This window comes from Bos mutus, chromosome 17, assembly GCF_027580195.1.
Source record: "Bos mutus isolate GX-2022 chromosome 17, NWIPB_WYAK_1.1, whole genome shotgun sequence".
NCBI lineage: Eukaryota > Metazoa > Chordata > Mammalia > Artiodactyla > Bovidae > Bos > Bos mutus.
Window position 1 is genome coordinate 11223178 of NC_091633.1, and position 15294 is coordinate 11238471.

At 48.3% G+C, this 15294-nt stretch overlaps 1 protein-coding gene across 2 annotated transcripts; it reads left to right on the plus strand.

The window, feature by feature from the left end:
- The first annotated feature begins 4663 nt into the window (after window positions 1-4663).
- OAS1 (2'-5'-oligoadenylate synthetase 1) lies at window positions 4664-12567 on the plus strand. Of its 2 annotated transcripts, none has more exons than XM_070386068.1 (6): window positions 4664-4963; window positions 5774-6062; window positions 7725-7909; window positions 9521-9753; window positions 10617-10764; window positions 12158-12567. In XM_070386068.1, exons 1-6 carry the CDS (start codon window positions 4787-4789, stop codon window positions 12332-12334), a joined length of 1209 nt encoding a protein of 402 aa, XP_070242169.1. In that variant the 5' UTR covers window positions 4664-4786; the 3' UTR covers window positions 12335-12567. The 2 variants fall into 2 exon arrangements, with proteins under 2 accessions (XP_070242169.1, XP_070242167.1); XM_070386066.1 differs by having other exon boundaries at window positions 4669-4963; window positions 10617-10770; window positions 12102-12567.
- The last annotated feature ends 2727 nt before the right edge of the window (window positions 12568-15294 follow it).

Here is a 15294-nt window from a genome sequence, read left to right on the forward strand (position 1 = left end):
CACATGCAAAAGGATAAAATCACACCTTTTCTTCCAGCACAAATATCAACTCAGAATAGATAAAGGCCTAAACATAGGAGCTGAAACTGTAAAACTCCTAGAAGAAAACACAGGGAGAAAACTTCAAGACATAGATTTGGCAATGACTTTATGACTATCCTATCAAAACACAGACAAATGGGTGTGAGTTGGTGGTCTGTACTAGTTCTCTGTGTGGATGCCAAATATTCCAGCAGCATTTGCTGAAGGGACCATCCATCCCCACTGTTCTGCAGAACCACTTCAGACATATGTCCAGAGTCATCTGTGTGTGAACCTGTGTTATATCATTGATCAATTTTTGTGTCCTTGGTTTAATATTACCTTTACTAATTATGATAGCCTGATATTAATTCTCAGTGTCTTGTAGAAAACTCTGTTCTATCCAAACTAATGTTTTCTCTTGGCTCTGTCTATTTCTATGTTAATATTATACTCAGTTTGTGAATTTTCACCCAAAATACAGGGAGGCATTTGATTAGAATTCCATAAATTAGTTGAGGGAAAATGACATCCATGTAATATTGACAATTCCAGTCCACAAACTTGGAACTTCTTTCCATTAATTTTCTTCTTTAATTACTCTGTAACTACAGTTTATAGTTTTTCCCTGCATTGTTAGTACATATATTTTGTCATATTATTCCTAGATATCCATTTTTATATTATTGTAGCAAGTGTTCTTTAATTTCCTTTGCAATGTTGGTTTCATGAAGACCTCAGTGTTTTCAGTGGCTATGTGGATTATAGTATGATGAGTGAGCTTTATACTTTTCTTAATTTTGTGGTTTTGTTGTATTCTGCTGTAAATCTATATTGCTTATATGACCACAAGAAACAATAAAGCATTTTCTTTCAAAAGTTTTTTGGATAAGTGTTTGTCAGATGAACTCTGATGATTTGGTCAAAGCTGGTAGATGCAGGTGACAAAAAGCTCGAGGGTGGTGCACTTCAGAACTGCTGGTTCAACCTCAAATTCATGAGACTCAGCAACAGAGAAGAGAGCATGTAAGGGATGATGGACATGCTCGTATGAAATCTGAGACACCCGAGTCATAAATGCCTCATTGCCCAGAGCTGAGTCCTCATTCTGGGCCACTTCCTGCCTGAGGAAACAAAACTGGGGAGAACTGAGATTAAAGCAGGAGAGATGAGGGTGGAGTTCTCTGAGCTACCTGCCTTCCGGGCTCCCAGCTCCATGGGAGCTGTCCTGTCTCAGGGCTTCTTTCTCTCTCTGTCATGTTTCTGAGCAGAAGTCTCCCACAGTTCGAGAGCCTTACCAAAATGAGGTGTCTCTAAAAAGTGGAGCAGAGATCATCGTATATCTCCTGGGGCAGTCGTGCCTAAACCAAGCAGGCAACAGGAAACAGCAAATTGGCTCAATTTGGGGCAAAACCCCACCAGGCTTATTTGTTTGAATCATGGCAAAGTGTGTGAACTTAATTTTTCTAACAATGGGGCAGCATAGATCTGTCCTCTGCAGTTAGAGATCTGAGACGTGGTGCATCTTTATTTATTTATTTATTTTTAGAGGTGTACTTTTCTGTGATCTGCTACATGGGAAGTGCTCAATAGTATCTGCCATTAAGGCTCTAATTACCGTCACTGTCCTACCCACAGGAAAGAGTGTTTATTACCAACCTCTCCAACCTGGTAGGCCCTCCCTCCCATGCCCTGGCCCACAGTGTTTCTGATAATAGACAGCAATGCTTCCCTTGGGAACCTGGCTGAGAATCAGACCAGTGTGGATGTGGCTACAGACTTTCTTCAAGTAAAAAAGTCTTCACAAAAGAATATGCATGTCAGCGATGAGTCTGGGTTTTCACGTGCAAAGTCTCTTCAGTTGTGTCCAACTCTGTGTGACCCCGTGGACTGTAGCCCGCCAGGCTCCTCTGTCCATGGGGATTTTCCAGGCAAGAATACTGGAGTGGGTTGCCATGCCCTCCTCCGGGGGATCTTCCCAACCCAGGGATCAAACCTGCGTCTCTTGCGTCTCCTGCACCGGCAGGCAAGCTCTTTATCACTAGTGCCACCTGGGAAGCCCTGGTCTTTCACAACTTGGTGTAATGTCTCATACAGTGCCACAGAGAACATTAGCTCCTGGGCTCCTCTACTGTACTCCCTGAAATCCCAGCCACACGCAAATTGCTTTCTTCACCAGCTCCCCCAGCACCCTGTCTACCCAACCCTCCAGAAAAAGGAGGGTTACAGTGGCCAGCAGTGAAAAAGAGCTGCCCTGGGGACCATTGGGCAAAGGGGACAGGAGGCCTGATGATCTTAAATTAGCCACTTTAAGGTCGAAGGTGGTGCCGAAAGGTGAAAGTGAAAGGTAGCCGCTCAGTCGTGTCTGACTCTTTGTGAGCCCAGGGACTGTAGCCCACCAGGCTCCTTTGTCCATTTGGATTCTCCAGGAAACAATACTGGAGTGGGTTGCCATTCCCTTCTCCAGGGTATCTTCCCAACCCAGGGATCAAACCTGAGTGTCGTGCATTGCAGGCAGATTCTTCACGGTCTGAGCCACCAGGGAAGTCCTAAAGGTGGTGCTAGTGGTAAAGAACTCGCCTGCCAGCACAGCAGACACAGGACACATGGGTGCGATCCCTGGGTTAGAAAGCTCCCCTGGAGGAGGGTGTGGCAACCCACTCCAGTATTCTTGCCTGGAGAATCCCATGGACAGAGGAGCCTGGCGGGCTACAGTCCATAGGGTTACAAAGATTCCAGCACAACTGAAGCGAAGCAAGCAGGCCAAAGAATTTTAAAGTCAGAATCGCCCTTTAATTTTGCTCAGCTTTGATATCTTTCATCTCTCCTTTTGTGTTTCTCCTTTCAGATTATCCTCTGAGTAGTTCCATGAGTGAGAGAGAAAAGTTTTTCTGAGAAATGGAATATTGCCTGCCCTATTAGTAAACAAGGATGGCACAGTCAACAGGGATGGTGAGCTGGTGAGCCCTGAGGGAACTCGGGAAGGAATACTAGCTGCCATCTAACAGCCACTCGCTGCTGTGGGCCTTGAGGAAGGAAAGATCGGAACGTGAAAACAGAACCCCGGCCCCAGAGAGCTGAGATGCTTTAGAAAGGAACGACTACGCTGAGCCCAGACTCTTAGATACACGGAAAGTGCTAAATTCCTTAGCTTAGACTATCTGGTTTTCTTTCATTTACATAAAAAAAGCTTTTAAGGTCCAGACTACCTGACTTATGTTGAGAAACTTCCATACAACCTGGCTCCTCCCCTCGCCACCCTTGGAGCAGTTCTCTCGGGGTCCCTTGAGAGGCTGTCTCCCCGGCTTCAAGTCCTAAAAATTCCCACCAAATAAAACATAACCCTCAACTTTTATGTTATGAATACTTTTTAATCGGCCGCCCTCTTTACAGATTGGGGCACTGAGACATGCCAGGTTACATTCGTGTTCACACTGCACAGTTAGAGACAGTTTACAATTTTTCTGCCATCCTAAAAGTGCCTTAGGAAATGTTAGGTAGTTAGAATAGGAAACAGGTGTCCAGAATGGCAGTGGCTAAAAGACAAGGAAGGAAAAAGCCCGCAAAAATAGAACAAAGGAAGGTGCGAGGACTGGAGTGAGGACCTCAGGTGGGACAAACAGCACCCCTGGCTAGCCCAGTTTACATACGGCAGGCCCCGGGGGAGGAAAACATACAAAGAGGAGCCAAAGGGCTGGGCTCTCTCTTCTCTTCATGTCTTTTGGGTTGGCATGCCCTCACGCCTCGAGGATGTATTTTCCTTTTATTTTCTAAATAAAACTGAGCTGTAACTCAGAGCCGTAACACTGATCCGTCCGAGAGCTATAACACGGTCTGTCTGAGAGCTGTGGCACGCCAAGGGCTTTAACGTCCATCGCTTCAAATTTTTGTTGTGATGAGACAGAACCAAGGAGATTATACTCCCCTGACAGGAAATAACGTCTATTAATCAAAAAGTGAAATGTATGGAGTTAGGCCATTAAATGAGAGAAAGAGAAATTATATGTGTATGTATGTGTTCATTAACCTAGAAAAATATCTCCCAAGACTACACCAAAGTAGTTACACTTCTAGGCTTAGGATCAGGACGGAATTTATGCTTCCAGATTTTTTGACTATTTCTGTTTGCAATATTCATGTACTGCTGCAAGGACCATAGGAGACTATAGAACAATGTTGTCTGCAACAAAAGAGAGAGGAAAAAGAAACCAAAAATCTGTTTCTACTTGTGATTACTCTTGGGTGCAATGCCAACCTGGGTTAAAAATACCTTTTCAGAGTACATTCTGAAGAAAGACCAGATGTTCTAGGCTGTGAGAGTGTTAGTTGCTCAGTCCTGTCTGACTCTTTGCAGCCCTCTGTATAGCAGCCTGCCAGGCTCCTCTGTCCATGGGCTTTCCAGCAAAAATACTGGAGTGGTTAGCCATTCCCTTCCCCAGGGATCTCCTGATCCAGAGATTGAACATGGGTCTCCTGCATCAAGGCAGGAGTAAATCTGGGATTCTAGAGGAATGTGCTGGGAGACCTGACAGGATGAAAGGAGAGTTTGATTTACTCAGAGCAAAGGAGAGATTAAAGACTCCAGCCAAAGCTCCTCCCTTCTAAGGAAACGAAACCAGCAGCAGCCCAGACTATGGACATAGCTCCTCCCTGCCAGTGAAATGAAACTTAACAGCCTCCTAGACCCAGGCAGCAGAAGAAACAGAAGCTGACAGATTCAGGCAGCAGCTCTGCCGCCTCTGGCTCTCCAGTCCCCAGCACCGTGATGGAGCTCAGAAATACCCCGGCCGGGTCTCTAGATAAGTTCATCGAAGTCTACCTCCTGCCAAACGAGGAGTTCCGCACGCAGGTCAAAGAAGCCATTGACATCATCTGCAGTTTCCTGAAGGAGAGGTGTTTCCGATGTGCCCCTCACAGAGTTCGGGTGTCCAAAGTTGTGAAGGTGAGTCCAGAACGGCCTGGCTGGGGAGAAGAGGGGCTGGTGAGCAAGCGTTTGCACAGGGACAGGCAGAGAGCAGAAGGCTGAGGTCTCTGGGGCTGGTGCTTTCTGATTTATCCATGCCAGAACTATAACCACATTTGTGAAAATAGCTTCTGGGGTGAGGGCATCCATCTGTAAGTTTTTAACAAATTCCCTGGAGAAGTGTATAAACCACCTGGGTCACGACTGCTATAGAGATAAGCAATCTGAATCCTGGCAGCATCTACAGTTCACTAATCTTGACCAGGCTGGGATCTCACTATTTCTGCAAAGTCACGAGCTGGTTAAGAGTGTACGTTTTAAAAGCAGATAGCACCTGCTGGCGGTGAAGTCTTGGGCAAGTCACTTAACCTCTCTGTGCCTCAGTTTCCTTATCTATAAATTTCAGTACCTTATAGGGCTTGCAGATCAAGTAAAGTCAGCATGGGCCAGTTTACAGTATTAATCACATAAGGTCATAAATTACAGGGGGTAAAGAATACAGACCCTGGAAAAAGACAACCAGGATGTAAACTGTATCTCTGCCACCCACTAGCTGTATGACTGAACTGATACATGATCTCTCAGCATCTGTTTCCCCATCCAGAAGATGACAACAGATAGTAACAGTAGCTAGATCTCAGAGTTTTTGTGAGCATTCTAGGAGTTACAGCCGCTGATGCCTTCAGAGCAGTGGCTAGCATTCAAAATGTTAGTGATTGTTCTCAGCATTTTATTTAGGAGGCTCTTCTCAATGAAATGTGTCAATACTCATTCTTATCACCTTTTTAGGGCGGCTCCTCAGGCAAAGGCACGACCCTCAGGGGACGATCAGATGCTGACCTCGTCGTCTTCCTCACCAATCTCACAAGTTTTCAGGAACAGCTTGAGCGCCGAGGAGAATTCATCGAAGAAATCAGGAGACAGCTGGAAGCCTGTCAAAGAGAGGAAACATTTGAAGTGAAGTTTGAGGTCCAGAAACGGCAATGGGAGAATCCCCGTGCTCTCAGCTTTGTGCTGAGGTCCCCCAAGCTCAACCAGGCGGTGGAGTTCGATGTCCTGCCCGCCTTTGATGCCCTAGGTGAGTGCTCCTAGCCACAAGTTCTTATAGTCTTTGTCCTATGTCAGGGCTTCTTCTGCTCTCTTGTCTCTGAGCAGAAATAAAATGTCTTATTAACCAAGGTATCCCTTCAAGTGAGAGGAGACACCAGCATCTCTCCTGGGACAAGAATGCCTAGGGTCACACTCAGCCACTGAAGTGACGTTAAACAACAAACTGGTACAGTTGGGGGGTCAAGATGTTTTTATAGAACACCTGCCAGGCTTACTAGTTTGACTTTTGGCAAACTGTGTGATCTTCTTTCTAAAAACTGCTGCTGCTGCTGCTTCTGCTAAGTCGCTTCAGTCGTGTCCGACTCTGTGCGACCCCATAGACGGCAGCCCACCAGGCTCCCCCGTCCCTGGGATTCTCCAGGCAAGAACACTGGAGTGGATTGCCATTTCCTTCTCCAGTGCATAAAAGTGAAAAGTGAAAGTGAAGTCACTCAGTTGTGTCTGACTGTTCGCAACCCCATGGACTGTAGCCTACCAGGCTTCTCCGTCTATGGGAGTTTCCAGGCAAGAGTACTGGAGTGGGGTGCCATTGCCTTCTCCATTCTAAAAACTAGGTCTAGGGTAAATTCAATATGTTAATTTCATTTTTTTATGCAAAATGTGAGGCAACCATATCAAACTTATACTGAGGGTTGGAGTACAGAGATAATGTGCAGGAACATTGGGACAGGAAGCAATTCATTCTTTGAGGCTCAGTTTCCACTGTGTACCTTAGATGCGGGGCTTCCCTGGTGGCTCAGTGGTTAAGAATGCACCTGCCAAGCAGGAGATGCATGTTCGATCTCTGGGTCAGGAAGATCCCCTGGAGAAGGAAATGGCAACCCACTCCAGTAGTCTTGCCTGGAAAATCCCATGGACAGAGGAGCCTGGCAGACTAGAGTCCATGGGGTCACAAAGAGGCAGACAGGACTGAGCAACTGAGCAGGAACACAGACCTGGAGGTGCAAGGCGTGTTCCATGGCCCTAAATGAGACAGACAGAGAACCTCTCTCCTGGAGCCTGACCATATGAACACCAGGAAGGAAATGATAACTCGCTGTGACCAAAACTAAATATGTTGACTCAAAAGAGAGCAAAGGGGATCAGAGGACTTTGGTAGATAGGGTAACAAGAGAGGTAACCTCTGACCTGAGGCCCAAAGAATGAGAAAGAGTCAAGCATGGGAAGACCTCCCAGGAAGAGGAAACAGCAGGTGCAAAGACAGGAATGAACATGACATATTTGAAGAGGTGAAGTAACCAGGGGAGTCAGTGGCAAAGGGATTGAGGCAGGAGGAAAGACGAGGAGGAGACAGGCCTCACCATCCGCGTGGACCACTGTGAGGACTTGGGATTTTATCCAGAGGTCCTGGGAAGCAAGAAGTGGAAGGATCAGGTTTAAAGGGCTCTGTGTGGGCTGTGGAGGATCCAGGGAGGAGGGTGCCGCCACCTCTGCTGAGTCCAGGTGAGAGACGATGGGTGATGGCGGTAGAGGCGGGAGAAGGGAGGACGGGGGATGGACCTCAGGCCCCCTGGCTCTGGGCCTGCTGACCTCCCCACTGCCCTCCACGGTCAGTGAGCTTGTTGTCTCAGAGGGAATGGAAGAACCTCAGAGAAGAGCTGACGTCGAAACATGGATTCATTCCCAACAGGTCAGTTGACCAAAGGTTACAGACCTGACTCTAGAGTCTATGTCCGGCTCATCCAAGAGTGCGAGAACCTGAGGAAAGAGGGCGAGTTCTCCCCCTGCTTCACGGAGCTGCAGCGAGACTTCCTGAAGAATCGTCCAACCAAGCTGAAGAGCCTCATCCGCCTGGTGAAGCACTGGTACCAACTGGTATGGCCGGTCCCATCTGGGCAGAGAGCCGAGGAGGAGGAGGAGGGGAAGGGAGAGAGTGGGGAAGGGAGAGAGTGAGGACAGGAGAGGAGGGAGGGAGGCGTGGAGGGAGGGAAGGAGCAGGGAGAGGTGTGGGGAGGAGCCAGGATGAGGCAGTGGGAAGAGGGAGAGGTGACAGAGGCGGGGGGAGAGCAGAGGGGAGGGAAGGGAAATCACAAATCCATCCTTCTAGTTACTGCGGCCAAACCAAGGGTCATCCTTGGCTTCTTCACAGACACCCACATCCAACTAGTCAGCAAATGTTGTTGGTCCTATGTTAAAATATATTTATGATTCATCCATGGTCACCACCTCTGTTACCCCTCAGTCCAGATCATCTTGGGAGGCTCAAAGGATCTGCCCTTGACCTCTCTGAACCCCCATCTCTGTCCGCGCACCACCACCCTCAGGCCACGCTCTTCTCTTTGTTAGTCCTCCTGGAGAGAAACTCTACACTCCAGCCTCCAGGCCTTTGCATGTGCCTATTTGTTTGTTTATTGTGTTGTTGTTCAGTTACTAGGTCATGTCTGACTTTTTGTGACCCCAGGGACTGCAGCACGCCAGACTCCCCTGTCCTCTACTCTCTCCCAGGAGAGAGATTCAGATTCCTGTCCATTGAGTCGGTGATGCTTTCTACCCATCTCACCCTCTGCCACCCCCTTCTCCTCCTGCCCTCAATCTTTCCCCAAATCAGGCTCTTTTCCAATGAGTTGGCTCTTCCCATCAGGTGGCCAAACTATTGGAGCTTCAGCTTCAGCATCAGAACTTCCAATGAATATTCAGGGTTGTTTTCCTTGAGGATTGACTGGTTTGATCTCCTTTTAGCCCAAGGGACCCTCAAAGAGTCTTGTCCAGCACCACAGTTCAAAAGCATCAGTTCTTTGGTGGTCGGCTGTCTTTATGGTGCAAGTCTCACATCTGTTCAGAACTAATCAAAGCTAAGGTTTTTCCAGTAGTCATATTTATTGTCTGTCTCCCCACTATTCCCTGGTGCCTCAGATGGTAAAGCATCTGCCTGCAATTGCAGGAGACCCAGATTCGATCCCTGGATCAGGAAGATCCCCTGGAGAAAGAAATGGCAACCCACTCCAATACTCTTGCCTGGAAAATTCCATGGACAGAGAAGCCTGGTGGGCTACAGTCCATGGGGTTGCAAAGAGTCGGACAGGACTTCACTATCACTTTCCCCTCTATAAATGTACAAGAACAGAAGGATTTATATGTTTGATTCCCTGCTGTGTCCCAGGAACCTAGAACAGTGCCTGGCACATGAGAGAAGTTCAAAAAATGATTGTTAGGTGAATTAATGAGTACTATATCCCCTACCAACATCACACACACACACACACATACACACACACTTCTGTTAACTTCCTAGCCATCTGGCTTTGAACAGGTGAGTTAATAGCTCTGTGAATGCCACCATAGACCATACCTAAATGGATAGGTGTGGATTTGCTCTGAGAAAACTTTACACCCTAAAATAAGTGGCAGGCTGAATCTGACCCATGAGAATGTGCTTTACACAAATGCTACACAAGCCCATGTTTCTGGTTGTTTCTCTCTACTCAGTGTAAGGAGCAGCTTGGAAAGCCATTGCCCCCACAATATGCTCTGGAGCTTCTGACGGTCTATGCCTGGGAGCAAGGGTGCAATAAAACAGGATTCATCACAGCTCAGGGATTTCAGACTGTCTTGAAATTAGTCCTAAAGTATCAGAAGCTTTGCATCTACTGGGAAAAGAACTATAACTCTGAAAACCCTATTATTGAAGAATATCTGACGAAGCAACTTGCAAAACCCAGGTACTCTATCCGCTCAAGGCTTAGCTCCCCACATAAATGAACCCCTGCTTACAGCTGTAGCACCCTGGAAATGAAGGAATTGGGAGGGTTCCACATTAACGGATCATCTTCTGATACCATGCTGCTGGGCACTTTACTAGTACCGTCTAATTTTAAAAACAGTGTGCAAAAAACCATGTGAGTCAGGCACTATGCTAACTGCTTCACAGATGAGTAAACCGAGATTCTGAGCAGTAAAGAGTTTGTCCAAACCCTAACCCAAACCCTATAGAGTTTGTCCAAACCCTAACCCTAAGAAAATGAGCGAAACAACTGAAATTTCAACTAAAATAACAACAGCTACAGCAACAATAATAATTGCTCCCAGGAAGTAAGAGCTTGCTATAAGACTAACACACTCTAATAGTATAGTAAAAATTATGATTATTGTAACTGTCATGCACTAACCCCTTACGATGGCCCAATTACTGTGCTGAGTATTCCATGTTGCTTATCTAGATCCTCATAGAACATCCTTTGAAGTAGGGATGTTCAAATCTGCCCATTTCACAGATGAGCATACTGAGAATTAGAGAGACCAAGACATCTACCCAAGGTCACACTCCTACAGAAGAGCAGAGGTGATATTCAAGCCCAGGTCTATCAAAGCCCAAATGCAAGGCTCCCCCTTCCGTTCACTGTCCTCCATGGAGCAGGGCACCCAGGACACACCCAGGGAGTGATGCTCTGCTGGAGCCCTGATGCTGCCTGAGTCTGAGCCTGGGCCAGGCTGGTTGCTTTGCCCTTCCTGGAGCATCTAGGCCACCCGCCAGACAGAACCCAGCTTCTCATCTCTCTCTCTCTCTCTAAATATTACCCTTCAGGCCTGTGATTCTGGACCCGGCGGACCCTACAGGAAATGTTGCTGGTAAAGACGCATATAGCTGGGAGCGGCTTGCACGAGCGGCTTTGGTCTGGCTGGATTACCCGTGCTTTAAGAAATGGGATGGGTCTCCCGTGGGCTCCTGGGATGTGTCGGTGAGACCTTCTGCTTCTTTACCGCTGCCCTGCCCCTACCCCTTCCACACAACATGGGGTGTGTAGCTAGAGACCATTCCTTCCAAAGAAATTGCCTCTTGCTAGAGGTCACTAGGGCTTCCCTGGTGGCTCAGACAGTAAAGAATCTGCCTACCTATGCAGGAGACCTGGGTTCAATATCTGGGTCAGGAAGATCCCCTGGAGAAGGAAATGGAAACCCCCTCCAGTATTCTTGCCTGGAGAATCCCCATGGACAGATGAGCCTTGGTGGGCTACAGTCCGCGGGGTTGCAAAGAGTTAGACACGACTGAGCAACTTTCAGTTTCACAGAGGTCACTCCCATTCATATCATGCCAGGCTGTGCTCCCTGTTTTACAGTCATCTTGACCCCAATCAGAGGGTTCCTAGACTTCTCACATCCCTATCCAGAGCTTATTCTTTAATTAATGCCTTCTTGGCCAGAAGTAACTTTTTTAACAGCGCCAATTGGCTCATTCCACTAAGAAGAAAAAGAATAACCACCACCACTTATGAATACCTACTTTGGGGTCAGGCTCTGTTCTTAGCCCCTTAAATTTCATTGTTTCATTAAATCCTCATGACACCCCATGAGCCCTGATTTCTACTCCCATCTTACAGATGAGAAAAGGAGGCTCAGAGAGGTGAAGTCACCTGCTCAAGCCCACTCAGCTAGGGAGCCGCAGAGCTGGGAATCCCACTCAGCAGACTCCAATGCCAGGACTTACTCCGCTGAGCTAAACAGCCTGCCTTGTATCCCCTTCCCCCTCCATATCACACAACAAACGGGTGACTCAGAGTAGGTGAGGACGTGGGTGTGTCACACAACTAAGTCGGGGCTGAGGGCCTCATCTTTCCACTCCAAGAGTAGGGATCTTTCTCAAGCTGGAGTGGAGAGGGCTGATGATGCCAGAGATGGGTTTCCCAGGAAACAGGCTCTGGGATGAAGTTCACGTGCAGGATGTTTCTGGGGAGGACCATTGGAACGACATCTGTGTAAAGGAGGGGAGGGAGGTGGGTACCAACACAAGGAGAGGGACATCTGGGATGCTGGCCATCTCAGACCATCTCCCCGGGGAGCCCTGGGGGCCCCAACAGCCTCCAGAGTTGTCCTACGGAAGACCAAGGTGGCCAGGCCTTTATAGCCCCAACACGGGTCAGCCGCTGAATGCGGACAACCCAGGAGTGGGTGTGGCCTTCCTTGAAGGGCATCCAGGCGGCAGGTCACAGCGTCCACGGTGAATGCTCACTGAGACCCGTGCCAAGCGGGGAGGCCCAGCTCTCCAGTGTGACAATGTGCTTCTCCCTTTCAGCCCCAAGAACACAGCGACCTGATGTTCCAGGCCTATGATTTTAGACAGCACTATAGATCCTCTCCAGGAATCCATTTCCACGAAGGAGCCTCTCCCCAGGTGGAAGAGAACTGGACATGTACCATCCTCTGAACGCCAGAGTATCTTGGAGGCAAGGTCTCCAGAGCCGTCTGGGCCAGCCCTCTTCACTTCTAGGGCTAGGGGGCTTGGATCCAAAGACAGCTGTGAATTGATGTCAGACCTGGGACCAGAATCCAGGTCTCCTGACCCCCAGCCTTCCTGCTATTCTGTGCTGTCTTTTCTTTCATAGACAATGCTCCCCATTGGAGCCTGACAATAGCCTCTCCGAGCCACCAGGAGAGACTCAGGCAAAAGAGTGGAATCCCAGCCTTGACTTTCTTCTGTGAACCTGAGGGGAAAGGTGATGGTCCAATTTATTGTCAATAATAACAAAAATAGTAGCAAATGCCATTTGTTGGGTGTTAATTAGCTTCAAGGTACAGCGCCAAGAAGTATACCTGCATATTATGTGTGTGTGTGCATATTCATTGATTCAACTAAAGATATTAATTGGGCACCTGCTCTGTGCCAAGCATTGTTCTGGCCACTGGCTCACTGTTGTTGCTCAGTTGCTGAGTTGTGTCTGACTCTTTGCGACCCCATGGACTGCAGCACACCAGGCTTCCATGTCCTTCACTGTCTCTCAAAGTTTGCTCAGATTCTTGTCCATTAAGTTGGTGATACCATCCAACCATCTCATCCTCTGCCTCCTTTTGCTTTTAATATTTCCCAGCATCAGGGTCTTTTCCAATGACTCGGCTCTTCTCATCAGGTGGCCAAAGTATTGGAGCATAGCAATGAGTAAAGCAGACAAAAATCCCTGCCTCATGGAGCTGACATTTTGTGGAATACTCTACTATTGGAGAGATGAGGGTCCTTTCAATTCTCAACTACAGATAATCCTGAGACAAGCATCTTTGGTTCATCCTTTGTCCACATCTCTGATTATTTACCCAGGAAAAATTTTAGAACTGCCCTGTGTAATTCAGTAGTCATTAGTCACGGATGGCTATTGAGTACTCGAGATGTAGCTGAACCCAACTGAGAGGTGCTCATCTTTATACTTTCCTGAGTTTTCAGATTATTACTAATTTGGAGCTGTAATTTGTACTGCTTATATGACCACAAGAAACAGTAAAGCAAGGTTTCTGGTTCAGAACTATCCCATCCACCCCTGCTATTAAAAGCTAGCATCTGCCCCCTTGCAAGGAGACTCTTGCAGAGGCTTCTCATCCATAAGACACCCCCCAGCTCCGAGGACCAGTATCCACCTCCCCTCCTGCCCACTAGGACTGTAAGTATGGTCAAGTCCCAACACAGCCCACCTGGGGACACTCTGGGCCTGCTGAGGGAGGAATAGACTTGTATCCATATCGGCCGGAAGACCCGGCAGCGTGTACCAGCACAAGTCAGGTGGGTGTGGGGGAGGGACCCCAAGGGCACTTCATCAAGGGGCTGCGGAGTCAGGTCAGATGACCTAGAGCTTATTGATTTGGAAGTCCCCTCCTGGACTTCAGGACTTCACACCCTGGCAAGGACCCCAGGAGAAGGTGCAGACTCGCTCTTAGCCAGGCTCTTAGAACGGATAAAGTACGAGCATATGCCAGGTGATATTCCCGCGAGAGACGGTGGGCTGCTGCTGCTGCTGCTAAGTCGCTTCAGTCGTGTCCGACTCTGTGCTACCCCATAGACGGCAGCCCACCAGGCTCCCCTGTCCCTGGGATTCTCCAGGCAAGAACACTGGAGTGGGTTGCCATTTCCTTCTCCAAAACATGAAAGTGAAAAGTGAAAGTGAAAAGTGAAAGTGAAGTCGCTCAGTTGTGTCTGACTCTTAGCGACCCCATGGACTGCAGCCTACCAGGCTCCTCTGTCCATGGGATTTTCCAGGCAAGAGTACTGGAGTGGGGTGCCATTGCCTTCTCCGAGAGATGGTGGGAGATGGGATTAAAAGGTCAGGGAAGTGGATGTGCTAGGGGCCGATGTGCTGTATAAATCCAGAAAGAAAAAAGAAAAACCCCACCAAATTATCTCCCGTGGAAAAGCAGAGAATACAGCTCTACTGAGGCCATAAAGGATATGCTAGCGAGGGACCTCCCTGGTGGTCCAGTGGTTCAGAATCCATCTTCCAAGGCAGGAGACACGGGTTCGATCCCTGGTCCCAGAAGATCTCACATGCCTCGGGTCAGCCAGGCCCCGGTGCACCACAACTATTGAGACTGCTGTCTAGCGCCCACGGGCCGCAACTGCTGAAGTCCGCACGCACCCTAGAGCCTGTGCTCTGCAACAAGAGAAGCCATCTCAACCAGAAGCCCGCACTCCACAGCACCACCGCAGCTAGAGAGCAGCCCCGGCTCGCCGCGACCAGAGGGAAGCCTGCACAGCAACAAAGACCCAGCACGACCAAACACAAATAAACAGATAAAATTATTTTAAAAAAAAAGAGTAAAGGAGCCTGGGTGGTTATGATGTGTCTGTATGGGCTACTCAGTTGTAACAAGTGTCCCACCCTGCTAGGGGATACTGATGTGAAACTGAAAATGAACTGGGAAACGGGAAACCCCATCTTAAGTGAAGCCAGGAGACCAGAAAGGGGTGCTCTCACTTCTCAAATCAGTTCAGTTCAGTCGCTCAGTCGTGTCCGATTCTTCGTGACCCCATGGACTGCAGCAAGCCAGGCTTCCCTGTCCTTCATCAACTCCTAGAGCTTGCTCAAACTCATGTCCATCGAGTTGGTGATGCCATCCAATCACCTCATCCTCTGTCATCCCCTTCTCCTCCCGCCTTCAATCTTTCCCAGCATCAGGGTCTTTTCCAGTGAGTCAGTTCTTCACATCAGGTGGCCAGAGTATTGGAGCTTCAGCTTTAGCATCAGTCCTTCCAATGAATATTCAGGACTGTTTTCCTTTAGGATGGACTGGTTTGATCTCCTTGGGAATCCAAGGGACTCTCAAGAGTCTTCTCTAGCACCACAGTTCAAAAGCATCAGTTCTTCGGGGCTCAGCTCAAATACCACTGCAGAATGTTGTTGGGGTGGGAGGAGGCTGGCGTGATGGTGGTTGTGGTGGGGTGGTGGCAGTGGGGTATATAGGAAATCTCTTGGCTTCTGCACAGTTTTTCTGGGAACCTAAAACTA